Genomic DNA, 20714 nt, shown 5'->3' with positions numbered 1-20714 from the left:
GAGGGAAAAAAAATCAGTAAAGTGCCAAAGTAAGAGTCCTTTAAATGAGTCCCTGATTGAGTTTGTTATTGAGGAGTCTGATGGTGGAGGGGTAGCACCTGTTCCTGAACCTGGTAGTGTGAATCTTGTGGCACCTAGACCTCTTTCCTGATGGTAACAGCGAGAACTTATGATTGCTACCGAACATGTAATATTACATAAAATTGCCTTCTGCTTGCTGTGAGGGAGACAGAGTCACCATTAATGTCGTCTGGCGTCCCTTGCAGTAAGAGAAGCAAAAGAGAGTCTCTTCAGATTCACTGTCAGTGGATTCACCTCCAGCGCTCCCGCAGCCACACAGACTCTTGTTCGATTCATCAACAGTCTGAACTCAAGATCCAAACAAGTCAATTGGTGATGTAACATCAGATGGATCCTTTCCAGCATTTTTTATTTTATTTCAAATTTCAGGCACCTGCAGTTATTTTTTTATTCTCAGTACATATGGCATAGTTTGTGCTGGGGCACATAAAAGACTCCTACTTTAAGAAGAGTTTGCAAAGAATGCACGTTTGAGCAATTTATTCTCCATTCCAAGATTACATAGGCCTGTGTATAAAACTTAAGAGCGTGACGTAAAATGGCGATTTTCATCAGAATAGGTCATGCGCAAAATGGAGATGAGAAAAGTGACATGATTTTCGATGATGGAATATTTCGATGGGAATAATTAGATGGATTTTAATACATACTCAGCCTGTTTAACTACTGAGCCAAGAATACATTCCTCTCAAACCAGAAGCAAAATTAAGGGCAAAATTGATCTAAAATGGAGATCTCTGCCACAATGAGCACAGATGCTAAACTGTAGACGGATAGGTTACTTTGAGAGAAAATGTGCTAGCTAAATTTTTCATGCAGTTAGTCATTACAAAACGTGCATTTTGACTGTGTGCATTTTTAATTTTACCCTGTTATTTGAAGAGTCTATAGGAAAATGCAGCTTCATTTTCTACCATTCCACCTGCTAGGAATCTTTTAATTATTCCATTGCCCACTCCTTTATTGAAAAAATATTAGCCGTTTAAAGTTACTTATGCATTTTAGAATAAATTTTGCTTTCTATTTGCAAGATTTAACATTGCATTATGAGATGGGATATGGTGTGAAGACCCATGATTTATTCAAGATATTTTTATTGTCATATAATAAAATAGATGTAATATTACAAGAAATTGCCTTTAGTCTGCCATAAGGCAGATGATAGAGATTTGCCATCAGCAGAAATTGCTGCCCAGCGCTCCTTAGAATCAAAGAAAGAGAGAAGCAAAAGAGAGGCCCTTCAGAGTCACCGAGTGTCCGTGGATTTGGCTCCAGAGCTCCCGCAGCCTCTGCAACCACACAGTCTCCTGTTCGATCCATCGGCAACCCAAGCTCCACATCCAAATCTCCAACATAATCAGGATGCCTTCAGTGCCAGAGACCCCTCAGGGGCTTTTCTTGCCCTTGGTACTCTCTTCTATCATGATTCCATTATCTGGTTACCCCTTTAGCCAGTCTCAAGCAAGTTTCCAGCAGCCCGCAGCCTGTATGGGTTCATTTTTATCACTTTTAACCATGACTAATCTTTCTTCTAAAAGAGGCTGCAATTAGACCCCTGAGCCTCTCAAGGGAATTCCATGAGGGAGTCTGAAATGAAAAAAGAGTACACTTGTGCAAGAGATGCAGTGGATGAGACAACGGGTTCAAAGTATGTGAAAGTATACGACACCAGAAGTTCCTTGCAAAAGCTAACAAATTGAGTGTCTACTAAAGCCTTGGATTCGTTTATGGTGGTAATGGGTGTTCAGCTGGGAGCACTCATTCCTGACATATGAGTACTCCAGTGGAGTTCTACCTTACCGCAAGATTAGGAACTGTTGCTTTTGGGTGTGAGACATTAAACCTTCCTATTCTCTAGGGTGACTCAAAGAGTGCATTGTGAGTTGCCTCTATTTTCCCAGCCAAAAAAAAAATCCCTCCTTTATCATTTGGTCATCATTGTACTGCAGTTTCTGAAGGTTTGCTATGTGTAAATTAGCTGCCAGTTTCCTAAAACTCAACAGGATTTTGGGACTTGGTGGCATTGTAAAATGCAGTTATTAAACTTCTATCTGGATGCTGAAACAAGACACGTCAGGGAAAACTATTTGAACAAAATTCTGTGCTGATATCCATGATGCACTGAAATAGGCTTCTGAAACCCCAAACTTCAGAGGTGTGGTATACTTGTAAAGCTCCAACATTAGAGGTTTGGTATGACATCGAAAACCATGACAATTTTCTACAGATGTGTGGTGAAAAGTGTGCTGACTGGCTGCACGATAATAGTCTGGTATGGGGACACCAATACCCCTGAGTGGAAAGCCCTGCAAAAGGTAGTGGACACATCCCAGGACATCACAAGCAAAACCATCCCCATCATCGGGAACATCTATAGGGAACGGTGCCATCAGAGAGCAGCAGCAATCAACAAGGGTCGACACCATCCAGCACACCCTCTGTTCTCGCTGCTCCCATCAGGCAAGAGGTGTAGGTGCCACAAAACTCGCACCAGCGGGTTCAGGAACAGCTGCTCCCCCTTCACCATCAGACTCCTCGACGACAAACTCAATCAGGGACTTTGGCACTTTGTTGTTTTTTTCTATCTCTGTATTGTGCAGTTTGTTTACATTTCTTTATTTGTTTGTATGCGTACATTGAGGGGTTTTTTTGGCACTGCCAATAAATGGTAATTCTGCTCCACCTGCAGGATAAAGAAACTCAGGGTGGTACGTGATGTGATATGTACTTGGACAATAAATATGAAATCTTCGATCTATAAGAGCAAATATTCACAGGGCTCATGAAATTGAAGAAAGTACAACATAGAAAATGCCCTTCAGCCCAAGATATTGTGCTGACCTATTCCATACATCACCCTCTATTCTCCTTACATCTTTATAATTTATGGCAGCTAACACAGATCTGCAGAAGGAGATGGACAAAACCTGGGTTCAGCCTGCAAGCATCAGAATCATTTGGACCTCACGGATCTTAGTTGCTGACCGCCTTGAACTGGAAACAGCCCATTCAACATTCCCTGGCCTTTCAGTGGTATCATTACACAATTATTCAACCAATTAATAGTCCAGAGAGCCACCACTGATTAGAAGCTTAAACCTCAAAAGTTTGGCTGGTGGCTTAGAGGGAAGCAAGGTATCTTGCAATTCCTGGATCCCTCAAATCCTCTCCATCAGAAGTGAGCTGTGGGCTGCAGTCTCGCTGTCAGATTTCATACTCTTTCTGCCTTACTCTGCAGCAATCACCAAGATTACATCAACAACACCGGGCATTTCTGTTAGCCAGTACCATAACCCACTCACTGTCAAACCCACTGACCATCCATCATGGTCACCAAAACCCACTTACAAAAATACAACTGACAGAAGACCTGCAGCATCTGACCAAAACCAGTTGAAATAACTAGGGACAATGTATTTAAGGCAGAGCTCAATAGGTTCTTGATGAGCCAAGGCATCAAAGGTCATGGGGAGAAAGCCAGGCAGTGGGGCTGAATGGGAAAATGGATCAGCTCATAATTTAGTGGTGGGGCAGACTTGATGGGCTGAATAGCCTATGTCCTATGGATAAGAGTGGCCTTCCCATCTTTAGGCTCTTCCCAAGGACAAACATTTTTAAAAAATCAATTATTGATCAGGTTATCTGAAAATGCGCACAAAACCATCAGTCAAATTCTTACCAAAATAGAAAAATAGAATTATAGATTTCTTTTGCCATAGACGGGAGCTGATCAGCTCACCAATTCATGCTGGTTCATTCTGGAGCATTCCAGTTAGTCCCACTCCGACCTGAAACATTAACTGGTTTCTTTTACCACAGTACTCCTTAACTGGCAAATTATTTCCCCTACCAAATCTCTTTCTGAGAACCTGGCAGACTCCATTATCACCCAGAGAGATTCATCAACACTCTGAACAAAATGATTGTGGCCACATCTTCCCAATGGCTTTTCAATTAATTTAAGCACATTTCACCACCACCCCCCCCCCCCCCCACCCCCACCAGTTCAAGAGTATCTGCTCATTGGAATATGTCACATTAACTTTGTCTAAACCTGTATGAATTCTATTATATTTTGCCAGAATTTTGTTGATTGTTTTGTGTGCACTTCCAGATATTATCAAAATCTACTCTCAATCTTTCCCCATTCAGATCAAGCCCACCTTAGTGGAAGAGTCATGCAGCATTTCCTTGCTGACATACATATCCATGGTCTCATGTATTACCAGATTGACAACACCTCATATTCCATTTTGGCACCCTCCAACCAGATACCATTAACATAGACTTCTCCGGTTTCCATTAGCCACACCCCCTCCCACTCCTTCCCCACTATCTTTCTATATGTCTTTCCTCTCTCTCTCTCTCTCTCTCCCCACTTTCCCTCTGTTGCCTTAGAACCAAAATCAACACCCCCACCCCCAAACAATTCTCACCATTTATCTCTCCTGTCCTCTTCTCCAATCTAATTAACACCTTTTGTCTGTACTTCTCCCTCTTCCATTCTTCCCTTTTTCCCAGCCTTTTAATACAGGTGCCTGCATGCTTTTGTTTCATACCTTGGAGGAGGGCCCTGGCTCGAAATGTTGGTTATATATCTTTACCTCTTATGGACGCTGCAAGACCTGCTGAGTTCCTCCAGCATTTCTGTTTTTACTACAGTCACAGCGTCTGCAGACTTTCGTGTTTCACTTTCGTCCAAACTCACCCATGCCGAGCAATGTTGCCTTTCTGGGGTAGTCACATTTGCCTGCATTTGGACCATATCCTTCTAAACCTTGCCTACCCATAAATCTATCCAAATATCTCTGAACGTCTAATTGTACCCATTTCTATAATTTTCTCGCAGCCCATTCTCACTTGTCAAACTATGCGGTTGAAAGCCCCTTTCCCTTGAACCATTCTAATTAATCTTTTCTGTGCCCTCTCTAGAAATTTATACATTTTTGTGTCCTGAACTGGAAGCAATCATCTGGTTGTGGCCTAAACACTATAGAAGTATATTTTGATATAATCGCCTTGTTTTCATGCTCTATGTAGCACCGGACTATTTTATTACTGATCAAATTACAGGAAAAAAACCCATCTTGTTTTACCTTTTCCAGTAGATGAGGGTTCAAGCAGTCTCCTTCATCATTGAAAAGGGCATCCCAAGAGTCGTCCTCTGGCTCTTCGAGAAGGGGCTTTTCAATACACTCAGATTCTCCTGCATCAGTAGTTGTAATCTGGACCAGGTCTAGCGAGCTCGTGCTTACACTTTGCAAAGCAGCACCATTTTCAGCGTTCACCTCTGAATGGACAGGTTTGTTGCCTGTCAAGCCCATTACGATGCTGCTGCTGTCTGCCAAGGGCTCAGTCTCTTCTGCTCCTGGCCTGATTTCTCCTGCAGCTGACAAGCTCATCATTTTGGAACTTGGGGAATCTGAGCAAACCATATTTTCAAATGAAGCAGGCAGAGCTACGGTGCTCTCATTTAGAACTTGTGCAAAAGAGTCATTATCTGTCCTAGTTTCATGCTCTGTCGAACTGTTCACCTCAGCGAAGATTTTATAAGAACTATTTACTTCAGATGCTCCAGTGCATGCATATTGTCTACAGCTTCCTTCCATCTGCTGTGGCTCATTTACACCATTCGAGCAGTCTGATGTGGTATGTCGCTCAGCATCCGAGCATTCACAGCTGGCTAATTCTGAGGATACCAGTTCATTTAGCTGAGGAAAAGTGTCAGAATCACACCTTCTGTTCAAAGCAGAAGCAGCATCTGTAATCTCAAGCTCACTCACTGTTGAATTTAATGTATTTGGTGGGTTATCATTTCTCTGTTCATTGTTATATGTGTTTGGTACATGGGCATGGATTTCTGCATTAATGGATTTCATTACATCTCTATTGCTCTCAGCTATCGAACGAGTAACTTTAAGTAAACAGTTTGCTGCAGCATCAATATTACATTTATCTGATGCTGTCTCTTTCTCTCTACCGTGTACTTTACTACTGTTTGATCCTATCTTACTTTTCTGCTGGGTTGTTTTTTTCTCTTTTCGATGCTTTGATTCCACTCTGTGCCCTTCCCTTGATATTCTCTTTTGTACAGAGCTCCCTATTGGTCTTTCATCTAAATTCAACCGTCTTTCCAAACCCAAATCTTTGTTGTTGCACTCTCTCTTACCCTCTTCCTGCAGAGGCAAGTTGGCCTCTGTGGACATTTGCCCATGACACGTGCCCAAGTCAATGAAAGAGATTGCCTTTACACTCTCCCTCGTCTCATCCTTTCTGAATGCATCTGTCATGTTCGTGACAATCTTTCGATCAACAGGAGCACCTCGCTCTTTTCGTTCCGGAACACCATCGGATTGCGGTTCTGCTCTCAAATGCCGTCGAGCTCTGGGAACGTACAGAGCTTTATCTGGCCTCTTTGACCTTGGCTTGCTCTTATCATGTCCCTGCTCCATGGAGTTTTTTTCTTATCTGAAACACAATCAGATAAGAGACAAAAGCTCAAACTGCCTTTCCACCGTCCATTAACAACAATATACTGCGATGGGTAGAGTGTTGCGGGGGCAAAATTAATTTTCTGTTCTGTCAAGTTGAATACAAGAAGTAATTATTCCTCATGCAGTACTGTAGTTAAACATGGTAACGTTTTTCAATTCAGAAGTGGTTCTTTTCAGTAGTAGTTATTTCTTCTCATCTGTTCATGCTGCCTTTCTCAAGGACCATCATGTGCATTGGAACAACCTCAGCCTGAAAAACTGGCAAGTGTGGAGAAGTAATAATAATTATCAGGGTTGAAAAAATGATTAAACAAAATAAATTGCAGCAACTATCTCTTAATGTAGAATAATCAGATTGTATTTGGGAACTCGGAAAACAGAAATCACAATACATTTGTGAACAACCATCAATTGAACTGTAGAACACGTTAACGGAACATCCGAAGATCTGCTCTGCAAAAGCACTTCTTCACAGAGAAGCAAAGGTGGGTGCAGATCTTTTATTCGCAGTCAATGTGGTGGAAAGAATCAGGATGAATTAAAAGATATAAAAACTTTTACATGCTTTTCAAACACAAAAACAGAAGCAGGCTACATAGAAGACAAGTGTACAATACATCCATGGATGATCTTCCCACCAGATTCCAAAATGTCTCCATTCCCTTGATGTCCAAATTCCTTAGTGCTTGGTTATGAATGACTTTTTTCCTGCCCTTTCCCTCCCCAACCCACCTCCCAATAGTATTAATGAGCAAAATGCTGAATACAAGATCACAGCTTGATGTGGGCCTCACAGAAAATGGAATTAAAATGGATGTACTGATGATAGAGGTTTTGAGATGGCATGGTTAGCACAATGCTATTTCAGTGCCAAGGACGAAGGTTCGAATCTCGCACTGTCTGTAAGCAGTTTGTACGTTCTCCCCGTGTCTGCATGGCTTTTCTCTGGTTTCCTCCTACCCTTCAAAATGCACAAGGGTTGTGGCTTAATTGGATGCAATTGGGTGGCATGAGCTGGTGGGCTGGAAGGGCCTGTTATCATGCTGTAAGTCTAAATTAAAAATAAGTTCTTGGTCCTTGCAGAGGGGGCTTGTCATTTAACCCATTTACGATGATTACAAGGAATAAATATTTCTAGTTGCAAGGAGATATAGATTAGCACTAATAAATGAAATAAAAAATGTGAACAGATCTTCTTTGTCCACAGAATGGGATGAAGGTGAAACTTGCCACCAAATGTAGTTGGCCAGACCACCTGAACAAATATGGGCAAACTAAACAGCAGTTTGAGGGAGAAAGGCACACAAAGTAGCTTTTAGATTCAGGAAAATGACATGCCTATAGGGTGGGGAAGGGAGAAGTGGAAAAAGAAAGGTAGCGCTGCGAGCTACTGCTGGAAGAGTGGAGACACAGCACCTCTCTAAAGGGTTTAATCACCCAGTCCTAATGCCAGAAGCTCTGTACAGACATTAAACAGCCTGTGAAAGGAATTGACTGTGTTTGTAAAGTAAAATCCTGAAAACATAGAGGTGTATGCACACGTCAGCAGCACCTGTGCTCAGCACTGGCCACAAAGAGTTACAGACTCCGGGGAAGCAGCAGACCAGTGCAGGAGACCAGAAGCAGAAAGAACACCCTCACTCACATCCCTCATTGAGAAGGAGAAGCAGAGGAGATGACCCTACAGGATGGTGACCGCAGTGGTGGACTAGCAAGGGGGTCAGCAGTTGAGGAAGCCACACAGGTTACAGGTAAAGTGACGGGCCCAGAGGACCCCAAAATCCAGAAGTAATATACATTCACCAAGACAAATGGTTACTTAAACATTTTCTTTAAACATAAAACGAGATCAAACTTTAACTTATTACTATTAACTTAACCTAACTTAACCCCATTCTAATTCTAAGCGCACATGTATGTTCAGAAAAGTTCTTTGATTCACAGTCCAGTCTCACTTCTCACTCCTCCAAGTTCACAGGTACCAGGCAATTCTTATACTGTGCACAGAATTTAACATTGATCAATCTTCACCAGGCTTTGGTGCTTGAAAGGTAAATGGTTACCATTCAGGAAGATTCTTGTTGGTTTTCAAAGAGATTGGTGGCTTCAGCAATACTATTTCACCTGAGATTATTAGCCCTTAAGGTTAAAGGAGCCTTTATTGTCATGTAATAAAAACATTGCATTATTACATGGAATTTACTCTTATTGCAAAGAAAGGTAAATATCCTGTCGAGTGCTCTTCCTACAGGTCAATTTCTTTATTAAATGGTGATGTCAAAATTTCTGGTTAAAAGTTTCTGGCGATTGGAGAATATTTTACCATCAATTATATCCGAGGACCAAACTGGCATTATTAAAAATCATTACTCTTCTTTCAATATACATCCTGAATGTGTCCTTCCTTTAGATGCGGAGAAAGCATTTTTGACAGGGTGGAGTGGAGGTATTTATTTGTGATTTTACAAAAAAATTAATTTTGGTCCAAGTTTTATTACATGGATAAGATTACTGCACTTTGGGCCCTACTGCTTCAATTCTCATTAACTTTCAACAGTCACAAACTTTTAATCTCCAACGGGGAACCCATCAAGCATGTCCTCTAACTCCATTACTTTTTGATTTGGCAATAGAGCCATTACCAATTGCATTTTGAAGCTGCGAAGACATTGAGGGATTTGGAGGAAGGGAGTCCCACATAAAGTTTCCCTTTATGCAGATGATATTTTTGCTTTTCATATCAACCCCTGAAACCTCCCTACCTCCTATGTTATTGTTACTTACCCAATTTAGTTAGTTTTCAGGGTACAAACTAAATTTGCATCAAGCAAACTTTTCCCTGTGAATATACTTGCATCAGTGTATACTAACTTTCCTTTTAAAGTTGTGAAAGATCACTTTACTTACTTAGGCATTATAGTTACAAGAAAACACAAGTGTCTTTAAGGAAAATTTCCTCACCCTGTAAAACATATGAAATAGTGCTTAACAATGTGGCAACCCTTGTCCACATCTTTGGTGAGCCAAATTACTCTATCAAAATGAATATTTTATCTAAAATCTTGCATCTTTTTTAGACTATACCAAATTTTATTCCTAAATCTTTTTTTTTGACTTATTAGATTCTATTATATTATCCTATATATGGAAGCGTAAGTAACATCGATTAAATAAATTTCACCTTCAGAAATCTAAAAGAAATGGAGGAATGGCGCTGCCCAATTTTCGATTTTATTACTGGGTGGCTAATGTACACAATGTTATGTTTTGGATACACTTTCATAAATGACTTGGCTGTCCAACATGGGCAGCAATGGAATTGCATAGAGCTAAAAATCTCCATTCCAGTTTTTCTTGATCCTCATTTCCTTTTTCCTTAGATAAATCTATTGATAATCTGGCTGTTAGGATATGGGCCCAGTTCAGAAAATATTTTGGATTTTATGGTTTTTTTCTTTTAAGTCCTTTTCTATTCAATCATTTTTTCCAATCTTCTTACACAATTAAACATTTCAAGAATGGCATAGACTAGGTGTTAAGTATTTTAAAGATCTTTTTGTTGATAACTGCTTTGCATTATTTGAACAACTTTCTGAAAAATTCAACCTACCAAATACCCATTTTTTTCGGATATTTGCAAATCAGATGTTTCTCCACTCTCAGATACCTAACATTCCCGGTGTACCTGATATGAACATTGTTGACATGTTTTTTTAGTTCATAACCTACTCTTATTAAAGATTTAATATCTGTTATTTATGATATGATGGCAGATTTAAGATCTGCCCTTTTTGATAAAATTAAATGTGCCTGGGTACAGGATTTAAGCCTTTCATTGTTGGATGAGGTTTGGGATTCAATCTTTAAATTAGTTAACATCACACCCCTCTGTGCCCGCTATTGTTTACTGCAATTTAAAATTCTGCATAGTGCTCCATATGTCCAAAGCTAAATTATCCAGATGTAAATTCTTGTTGTGATAAATGTAAGAGAGATGAGGCCTCTCTTATTCATATGTTTTGAACGTGCCCCAGCTTTGAAAAATAGTGGGAGGGATGTTTTCCAAATCTTATTCTTAATCCTTAATTTAAATCTTGAACCTAACCCTCTGGTTGCCCTCTTTGGAACCACTGGAGAGGATGACGTTCATTTGACTCCAATTAAATCTCAGGTTCTGTCTTTTTCCTCTCTTTTGGCCAGATGTGTGAAATTACTAAGATGGAGGGATGCTCCCCTGCCCATCCATGCTCAGTGGTCCTGTTCAAATCTAGAAAAGATTTGCTATTCTGCTGGTAACTTAGACCACAAGGTTTCAAAACTTACGGGGACCTTTCCTGAACTACTTTCAGAACCTCTGGTTTTATTATAAAACCTGCCTTCCAACACTTTATTATATTACTCCAGATACAAGGTATTCTTTATTATAGATCTTAGGCTTGGTAACAGGGCTCAAGAGATGGGGAGAAAATGAAAACATAATATTGTAAGATGTTCTTTTACCTCATAGATGTACCCCATAAATTAGAAAACTTTGTTGATTTCTTTATATTTGGCATCTCTGTTGTATATTTGACATATTTTCTGTATAAGTCTGTTTACTTATGTAAAACCTAATTAAAATATTTAGAAAATAAATCAACTTACCACACTATACCAAGTCTGAAAATGAGATCACAAATATAAAGATATAGACAAATAAATATTCACAGTGTAGTTAATGGAAGAAAAAAGTGATGCTTCAGTTGTGCAGACAGATATTTTAGAGACCTCAGAGTAGTTGATGGTCAGGGTTAGGGTAGTACGGGGAGGTTCAAGAGCCTGATAGCTGTTGGATTTAAAAACTCTTCTTGAATCTAGAGGTGATGGTCTTCAGGCTCTGTTCTTTCTGCCCAAAGGTAGCAGTGAGAAGAGATTCTTACCAGGATGATGGGGGTCCTTGATGATGTCAGCTGCTTTCCTGAGGTAGCACCTCACATTGATATTTTTATATGATTGGGAGGTTGGTAAAGTTGATCACTTTTTGCAGCCCTTTGTGTTCCTAGGCATTTGAATTTCCAAACCAGGTTGCGATACAACCAGTCAGTTTACTTTCCACAGTGCACTGTTTAATAGAATATCTGGCCACATCCTCAGATCCCTGAGAAAGTAGTGGTGTTGGTGTGCCTCAAGGTCCTGGCTTCAGGGAAGGTCCTTTGATCCGTGGACATCCAGGAACGAAGATTCTGACTCTCTCCAGCTCTGTCCCATCAATCCACACAGGTGCGTGGTGTAGACAGGATAATTCTAGATTTGTTCAATACTTTGATAATAAGGACAATTCCTTTATCTCTTCTGAACTCAACCCTGACACTCATATTCTCCCTATCCACATCCTACAGGGAAATGCTCAATACTAATGTCCGATGGGATTCAAATACAATACTGCGTTACAATATCATTTAAACAATGACTAGACTATTAAACAGCACAGCCCCCTCAAGTAGAGTCCCTACAAAAGTATAACACCACACACTTGACTGGTCTGAAGAATGTAGCTTCAAGTTTTGGATGTCATAAATGCAGAAAATAATCCACTCAATACATGGGTTGACAGAAAAATGACTCTCCTTTGGCCCTTGGTTCATGTCATTGTAGTTCAAGTTCAAGTGCGATTTGCATCGATAGGATTTTGGAAAGGGAACTCGATTGCAGGAAAAAAAAACCCAGTAGATAATAATGTGGAGCTAAATATTGGTTTATAATGTTATCTTGAAAGTACTCTGTCCAACCTGTGCACAGGTCTAGCTTAGTGAAGAGAGTAATGGAGCGATGCAAATTCAATTCCTTAACTGGTTTTCACACACTTGCTTCTTAATTAATTTACCATTTATCGAAGTCACGCTTCTGATGGATCACTTAATTTAGGCTTTGCATGACTTTGCTCTCTCAAATCGCCTGTTCATGTACCATCCAAAAAGCTTTGCCCCTGCAGTGCTCGCTTCTTATATTTTTCTCTTATTTTAAAAGCTTTTTGAAACATCATTCCTGCCTTAGGGCTCAAGCCGCTGTCTTTTGAACAAGAGAATCATGGGTTCAAACCCCCATCCTGTAAAAAACACATTTATATATTAAATATTTATAAAACATTTATAAATTGAGTAACACGGGGATGTTAAATTTGAAGAGATGCTGCCTTTTATGGATTCAAAGCAACCACATGCCTGCTCACCCGCATGTAGAAGATTCCATAAAGAAACAGAGATGCTGGAGGATCTCAGCAGGTCTTGCAGCATCCATAGTAGGTAAAGATATATAACCAACATTTCGGGCCTAAGCAGTTCTTCAAGGTAAAGATTCCATGTTCATTTTTCTCTGAGTAGCAGACTCTAATAATTATTGACAAAAATAATAATTTAGTTCATACCACCAGGTGGTTGGACATCTCAATTGCTGTGAAATATTTATAGAAATACTGTCTGCACCTTGTGATGTAATAAATTAACTGAACTGCTTTGGAATGCTGAAGACCCACAGAGATTTCTATTGTAGGTTACAAAATCTTAAGAAACTCCAAAAAATTTGATGTCCAATTAACTACTTTTGAAATACGATTACCATTGTACTCTATGGAGAAAATGGCCGCTTGTGGTGGCCCCTCGCAGCCCCCTCGGGGTGCCTCAAAAAACGAAGGAGAAATCCAATGATCCAGGAGGCCCATAGCGCTGTCCTCCAATTGGCCACAACTAAAGGAGTCTAACTGACCCATCAAGGAAAGCGGATCGCAAATGCACCAATCAGTGCTGAGGGGGCTTTGGCCACGCCCCTCAGCTTGAGAATAAAAGCAGGGTTGTGAGCCCAATAAAGCTCAAGTGTTTACTACACTCAGCTGGGGTTTGCATTGTTCTTTCTGGGAACAGCGGGCTCTTTCTGAGCTAACCTGCACGCAGCTATGACAGCTCCTGAGCTATAGGCGCTGCAGAGCCATAGCTTGTAGCAGCCAGCTACAAGCCAATCTCAGCACAAGCAAGCTTGCACACGAAGTAATGTGGCAATGATCAGATAATACCTTTAAGTAATTGATGTAAGCCGTGAAAGCCAGGATAAGCTCCTCTGCTGTTCTTCAAAATCATGTTATGGGACTCAATGATTGATCAATCAGGGACTGGGTTTAATAGCAATAGACAAATATGCTGGAGGAACTCAGAAGATTATGCGGCATCCATGGGAAGTAAAGGGCAACCAATGTTTCAGGATGAAGCCCTTCAACAGGTATAAGGAAAAACAGGTAGGTCCCTGAATAAAAAGGAGAATGGAGTGAGGAGCAGGAAGAGTCGGGGAGAGGAACGCAGGTAAGAGAGCTTGTGAGCAGTAGCGATAACAGAGGGGGAAAAGTGAAGGAGCCTCCCATCGAAGACAGGAGGAGAACATATTCAGGGTCGGCCTTCCTTAAAGAGACCACAGTGAAGCAAGAAAGTCTGCCGTCCATGAAACCGTTGTCACCCAAACACCCAGCATATTTCCAGGACTGCCCATTTTGGACAAGCACATAAAGAGAAAGGATTCTGCAGACAGAGTCTACTTGCAACTGCTTCAACAAAAGACCACACTTCTACAAGAAGTGGATGTGTTTACTGCTGATTTCAATGCTCTGTTCCATTTCCAGCTTCTCAAATATAACAGTCCCTAACTCAAAGCTCTCAGACCTGAGCAAAGCACAGGTTGATAAGTGACAGCAATCAAATCACACAAGTGCTGAAAAATGACCATCTCCAAGAGCAAAAATGTTGTTTTCCTGAGCATAACCACCAGCCACCACTCCTGGATCAGTAGTCTGAGGGGCAGCAATGACTAGAAATCTGATGGCACTATCCCCAAATTCCAATCAGATACTAAGTACCCACTGCAACACACAGCCATGCTGGAGAAACTCAGCAGGTCACCCAGAATTCATAGGATGCAAGGGGTGATCAATATTTCAGGCCAGAGCCCTTTGTCAAGATAAGAGCCGTCTGAATAAAAAGGTGGAGGGAGGAAGGGAGAGGGGAGGAGCACAGGCTAACAGGCAAGAGCATAGGTGAATATGGGTGGGAGGGTAGAAGAAAAAGAGCTGATTGATAGGGGGAGGGTTAACTCTCTGAATAACTCTACTAAGGATCCTATGCTTTCTGACTAATCTCAAGATTACTCCCTTTTCGGTGGCCAAGTTAGAAGTCTGAAGGAAAACTTACCTGCTGAGTGGAGTTCCCACAAGCCTCAGGGCATTCATTTCACATCGTCAACAATGAAACAGCCTGCTTTCAAGGTTAAAGGTTTCTTTTATTGTCATGTAATGATGCATTAAAAATGTAACTGGGTTTTTTTCTCTTCTTTTAATTTTTTAATATAAGTAGAAGAGATTAGTCCACTTAGATAACCGACAATGACTATGCCATGATATTAGAATATGAGGTTAAGTTTTTATAAGATAATTTCTACTTTATTTGAGCATTGAACCAATGGGACCAAGATCTGCTGACCATTGATGGCTCTACCTATAAGGTCATCAAGAGTATCAAGTTTCTTGGAGTGTACTTGGCAGAGAATCTCACGTGGTCCCTTAACACCAGCTCCATTGCCAAGAAAGCCCAGCAGCACCTCTACTTCTTGCGAAGCCTGAGGAAAGTCCATCTCCCGCCCTCCATCCTCACTACATTCTACAGAGGGTGTATTGAGAGCATCCTGTGCAACTCCATCACCACCTGGTTTGGAAGCTGTACTTTCTCGGATCGCAAGACCCTGCAGAGGAGAGTGAAGTCAGCAGAAAAGATCACTGAGGCCTTTCTTCATATCATGAAAGACATGAACACTCGATGCAGGCGAAAGTCAATAAATATTGTGAAGGGCTCCACAACCCCTCATGTAACCTGTTTTCCCTCCTGCCATCTCCAGGAGGTATCATAGCACTAGGTAATTATGTCCAGACTGGTTAACAGTTTTCTCCCCCAAACCATCAGGGTCCTGAATTCCCAGAACATATGTGGATAGTGCACCGTGGATCTTTACTGTATATGTCTTAATATTTCAATTTGTTTAACTTCTATTCTAACTTATATTTATATAAATATGCTCCATGGCCCTGGAGAAACGCTGTCTTGTCTTTACCGTGCGAGCATGGTATGAACAATAAATAAAAGTGACGACTTGCCATTATATTCTGTATTGCATTATATAAAAGTTATGTAACTAATATGTAGACAATATATAACGTAATATTTCTCTCCACCAAGTCAATAAAAATATTTTAAAAAGAAAAGTAACATACATGATATACTTTAATTTTTGCCTGTTGTAAGGCAGACAAAGAGGTGGCATTAGTTTTGCCTGATAACCCTTGCAGTATGATAGAAAGAGAAGCAAAAAAAAGCCCCTTCAAAGTCACTGAATATCCATGGATTTGATTCCAGCAGTCCTGCAGCCTCTGCAGCCGCCCAGACTCCTGTTCGATCTGTCGGCAACTCAAGTTTTAGATCCAAACCTCCGACATAACCGGGAAGCTCTCAGCACCTGAGGCCCCTCGGGAGTCCTTCTTGCACTCAGTACCCTCTTGAATCCCAGCACTGATACCTGGCTTCTTGAGCCAGTGTCCAGCAGCCCCCATGGCCCCCAACTGCAAGTCATCAACAGCTGCAACCTGTATGGGTACCCCAGCCTCTGAGCCCTTCGCTGGTCTGCTGCCGTAGTCACCTTCCCTTTAGGGTACTTCAGCTGTTGAGCCCCTCATTAGTCCACTGATCCATTGTCACCTTCCCTTTAGGGTTAGGGTCATCTCCTATGCTTCTCCTTCTCAATGGGGTGTGTTGTGGTATCTGTGCCGGTCCACTGTTTCCCTGGAGTCTGCAATTCCTTGTGCCGGTGCCAAGCACAAGTGGCGTCATCTTGAGCTCAGCCATTTCTGCTGGCTGAGACAATGATTATGTTCAAAACAGCGATTGATGTACTTATGGACACAAGACATGGAGAAAGGGAGGAAGTTGAGGATGTGCGACGATCTTACCAAGGAGGTGGAGGTGCCTACTCCTGACCTACATCTGCTCATGTTCCACCAATTACTGTGGCACTGTGCTCCATCTAACCTGAGCCTTCTACTGTCTATCACAGGATACACAGCAGAGACTCAACAACACCATGAGTCCTCTTCCGTGTCACAAAGCATCAGGATTTGGAAATTAATCAATGTTCCCTCAGCATCACTGGTTCAAAGACCTTACAGCATTACAGGAGCACCTTCAGACTGCAAATGTTCAAGGAAGCAGTTGAACCACTTTCTCATAAGCATCTGGAGATTGTTATCAAATGTTAAGCTGTCCAATGACACCTGGTCCCATGAGAATAATAGGAGTACTACAGTAAAACCCGGTAATCTGAATTCAAGCAACTGGCAAAAAAAATATCTTAATCACGCATTTAAAATTGGCATGTCTCATTGTTGGTTCACTAATCTCACAATACGCAACCTCAAGCAACTGGAAAATTCACTTATCTGGTATCTACCCATAGATGCCGGATACCTATATTCCCTGCAAATCCACACTTTCCAACTGTCAAATAGATAAACAAAGAGGAAATAAGTTGGCCAAACTGAATATGAAGAAGCGCAAGTGAAAGAGTGGGAAAAGGGAGAGTTAATTTCCTTGGTTATTCTTCATGAGTCAGTGAGATAATGAGGGGACTAATCAACCATAGCCAAGGCTGACCCTGATGACATCAGTGTCAGAAATCTGTGTGGATTTGCTTCTTAGCTGTGGGCACTCTGTAGACATCAGGACAGCTGTGGCTGATTTTCCCCTTTCACTTACAGGCAGGGAATCAGACTTGATCCTTGGTGACACAGCTGAATGTGTAATTGGTGCCAGAGTATCTGAAATTCTATTTCTCTACACCTGTTCCCAATACACTAAACTTGTCACATAGAGAAGTACATCTCCTCCCACTCTTCATGAAACATTTGGGCTTGAAGCTTTAATGAACAATGCTAATGCATTCTTTGAACACTTGCAGACAGATTTGTATTCCCAGACCCTATGCTTCAATGAGCTTTTCAGCTTGATAAAATCTCAATAAAGAGTCCTGACCCGAGACGTTGACTGGCCATCTCTCTCCACGGATGCTGCCTCCAGCTTTACTTTGTATACCGGTGTCTACAGTGTTTTGTGTTTCTCAAGGAAATATCACTATCTGAGAGAATATAGCAGAATAAATCGATTGTGTAGGACTTTGTGGCAAATAAAATCATAGAAGAAATGAAAATGGTTTGGTTCTGTTCAACCACCGAGCTCAAGATGCTGAAACCAATTGAGCATGACCGGACCTGTTAATTCTGCCTTGTTAAAAAAAAGGGGATTAGATCAGGGCACTGCAAGCAGAAGGCTAGAGGATTATAATGGCCAGTTGAGTATCATGGCTAGTCATCTAAACATGACAATTGGGCAAACTTATTGCATAATAGATGCAAAATAATTTCAATATATATAAATTATGTACCGTACATACTTGTGTGATAGTTGAGTTTTGAGGACCAATTTTTCGGGTCAAATTTGGACAGGGGGTTGACTTTTACACAATTCTACTTTTGATTGCAGTAAGTACCTGCGTCCTTCAAGGCATTGGGAGCTCGGGTGGCTGGGACCAGGTGGTAAGTCCTCGCTTGGAAGTCAGGAGCTCGGATGGGTGCGAGACCGGGGTGAAGATCCACGGTCAGGGTGTTGGGAGTTCAGATGGATAGGGGGCCGGGGCCCAAAATTAGAGGGGGGGGGGTCAACTTTTACATGGGATATATGGAAAATACATGATTTTTGGGCTGAAAAGAGGGGGTGGGGGTCGACTTTTACACAGGATCGACTATTGCACGAGTATAATTGGTAGGTTTTTCTTTATGTTAAAATATATTATGCATCCATATTTGTGTTTAACTTGTTCATTGAATGGGGATGTGGATCTATCCCAGGCAATCTCAACCTCTTTCTGCCTATGGGCCTCTCTGGAACACTGCTCAAATTTGATAGTCCCTCTTCCTCGTGAAGCAGTCATGTTAGTTTCTTCCGCACATCTCTCCTACCAAGGACATAAAAAACAATAAAAATGTTCATGTTACATGAGGTGAAAAGAAAACAAGGCTTTTACTTAAATGTGCTGTGGACCCGGAAGGGGAGGGGGGAACTGTAGGGCCCCCGTGAGAATATCTACACTATCCCATAATATACCGTGAACTTGTGAAATCTCAAGGTGCCATCAGTAGAGCAGAATTTTATTTAGGTGGTAGAATTAGTTAAAAATAAAATATTATTCAATAAAAGTATCTTGACATTTTGCAATGTCGATGTTCCTATGATTTAACTAATCTACATATGCTTTATTATTCCGTTGTGTATGACTGAAATGATAATACAACCAGACCACTACCTTCATCACATCTTCCCCAGCATTAATAGTTGCTCTTTCATTGTTACAGTTTAAAAGAAACTGTATATTATGAGTAACCAAGCATTTGGCAGAAAACTTGAGGCACTTAAAGCTTCACGATTATTTATGGCTACAGAAACATCTGCCTGAATTATTACCCACTTTATGCTAGTTATCAGTTATCCTCAATTGCTCTATATTTACTAATGATAGCTCTGAAGGAGGTTACATTTTCCTCTAGACTACTTCTGATTAACTTTATTCATTCTATTCTAACTAATCTTTATGCCCCCTGTAATGCACACATCAAAACCGTGGATTTCATTAAATATTTAAAATTCAATATTGCATTTGTTCCATGACCCAGTCACAAATTTGTCTTTGATTATCTGGAACGTGGGTGATTAAGATGTGATTGAAATGCTTAAAATCTTTAAAGAATTTGGTGTAGCAGACATGAGAACATTTTTATTTCCTCCACAGTAAATCCTAAGAGAGGGGTTTGATCAAAATGAAAGCTGGGCTATTTGGTAGGAAAACGAGGATGATATTTTTTTAACCCCTCCGAAAGAAATGTGAAAATTTGGAACTCTCTTGCTCCAAAAAGATGTGAATGCTGGTTCAATTGAAGGCTTCATGATTGGTCTGAGTTGAGGAGAGCCAACATAGAACATTGGGTGAAGATGTGAATAGATAGTCAGAGCTAAACAATCTCTTTCCTTGCCTTGTTTTTAATATTTGTCATTTGGCAATAATTATATCATAACACTTCTTCTTTGGCTTGGCTTCGCGGACGAAGATTTATGGAGGGGGTAAAAAGTCCACGTCAGCTGCAGGCTCGTTTGTGGCTGACCAGTCCGATGCAGGACAGGCAGACACGATTGCAGCGGTTGCAAGGGAAAATTGGTTGGTTGGGGTTGGGTGTTGGGTTTTTCCTCCTTTGCCTTTTGTCAGTGAGGTGGGCTCTGCGGTCTTCTTCAAAGGAGGCTGCTGCCCGCCAAACTGTGAGGCGCCAAGATGCACGGTTTGAGGCGTTATCAGCCCACTGGCGGTGGTCAATGTGGCAGGCACCAAGAGATTTCTTTAGGCAGTCCTTGTACCTTTTCTTTGGTGCACCTCTGTCACGGTGGCCAGTGGAGAGCTCGCCATATAATACGATCTTGGGAAGGCGATGGTCCTCCATTCTGGAGACGTGACCCATCCAGCGCAGCTGGATCTTCAGCAGCGTGGACTCGATGCTGTCGACCTCTGCCATCTCGAGTACCTCGACGTTAGGGGTGTGAGCGCTCCAATGGATGTTGAGGATGGAGCGGAGACAACGCTGGTGGAAGCGTTCTAGGAGCCGTAGGTGGTGCCGGTAGAGGACCCATGATTCGGAGCCGAACAGGAGTGTGGGTATGACAACGGCTCTGTATACGCTTATCTTTGTGAGGTTTTTCAGTTGGTTGTTTTTCCAGACTCTTTTGTGTAGTCTTCCAAAGGCGCTATTTGCCTTGGCGAGTCTGTTGTCTATCTCATTGTCGATCCTTGCATCTGATGAAATGGTGCAGCCGAGATAGGTAAACTGGTTGACCGTTTTGAGTTTTGTGTGCCCGATGGAGATGTGGGGGGGCTGGTAGTCATGGTGGGGAGCTGGCTGATGGAGGACCTCAGTTTTCTTCAGGCTGACTTCCAGGCCAAACATTTTGGCAGTTTCCGCAAAGCAGGACGTCAAGCGCTGAA

The 20714-nt window shown here is 41.5% G+C and overlaps 1 protein-coding gene across 13 annotated transcripts in view; it reads right to left on the bottom strand.

Annotated features, from left to right (window-relative positions):
* The window catches only part of r3hcc1l (R3H domain and coiled-coil containing 1-like), a 271007-nt gene that overhangs the window by 132638 nt on the left and 117655 nt on the right, over positions 1-20714 (bottom strand). For 9 of the 13 annotated variants that reach the window (XM_069900333.1, XM_069900332.1, XM_069900342.1 and 6 more), the window contains one exon: positions 5178-6833. The exons of 2 other annotated variants lie outside the window; for them this stretch is intronic. In XM_069900333.1, the coding sequence (XP_069756434.1) occupies positions 5178-6533 (1356 nt within the window). In that variant the 5' untranslated portion in view covers positions 6534-6833. Of the gene's footprint in view, positions 1-5177; positions 6834-12438; positions 12643-20714 lie in introns of those variants that run through there. 2 more of the 13 variants (XM_069900338.1, XM_069900340.1) reach the window with 2 other exon arrangements.

This window comes from Narcine bancroftii, chromosome 10, assembly GCF_036971445.1.
Source record: "Narcine bancroftii isolate sNarBan1 chromosome 10, sNarBan1.hap1, whole genome shotgun sequence".
In the NCBI taxonomy this organism is placed as follows: domain Eukaryota; kingdom Metazoa; phylum Chordata; class Chondrichthyes; order Torpediniformes; family Narcinidae; genus Narcine; species Narcine bancroftii.
The sequence above is the reverse complement of the archived record's forward strand: the minus strand, read 5'-3'. Positions and strand labels throughout refer to the sequence as shown.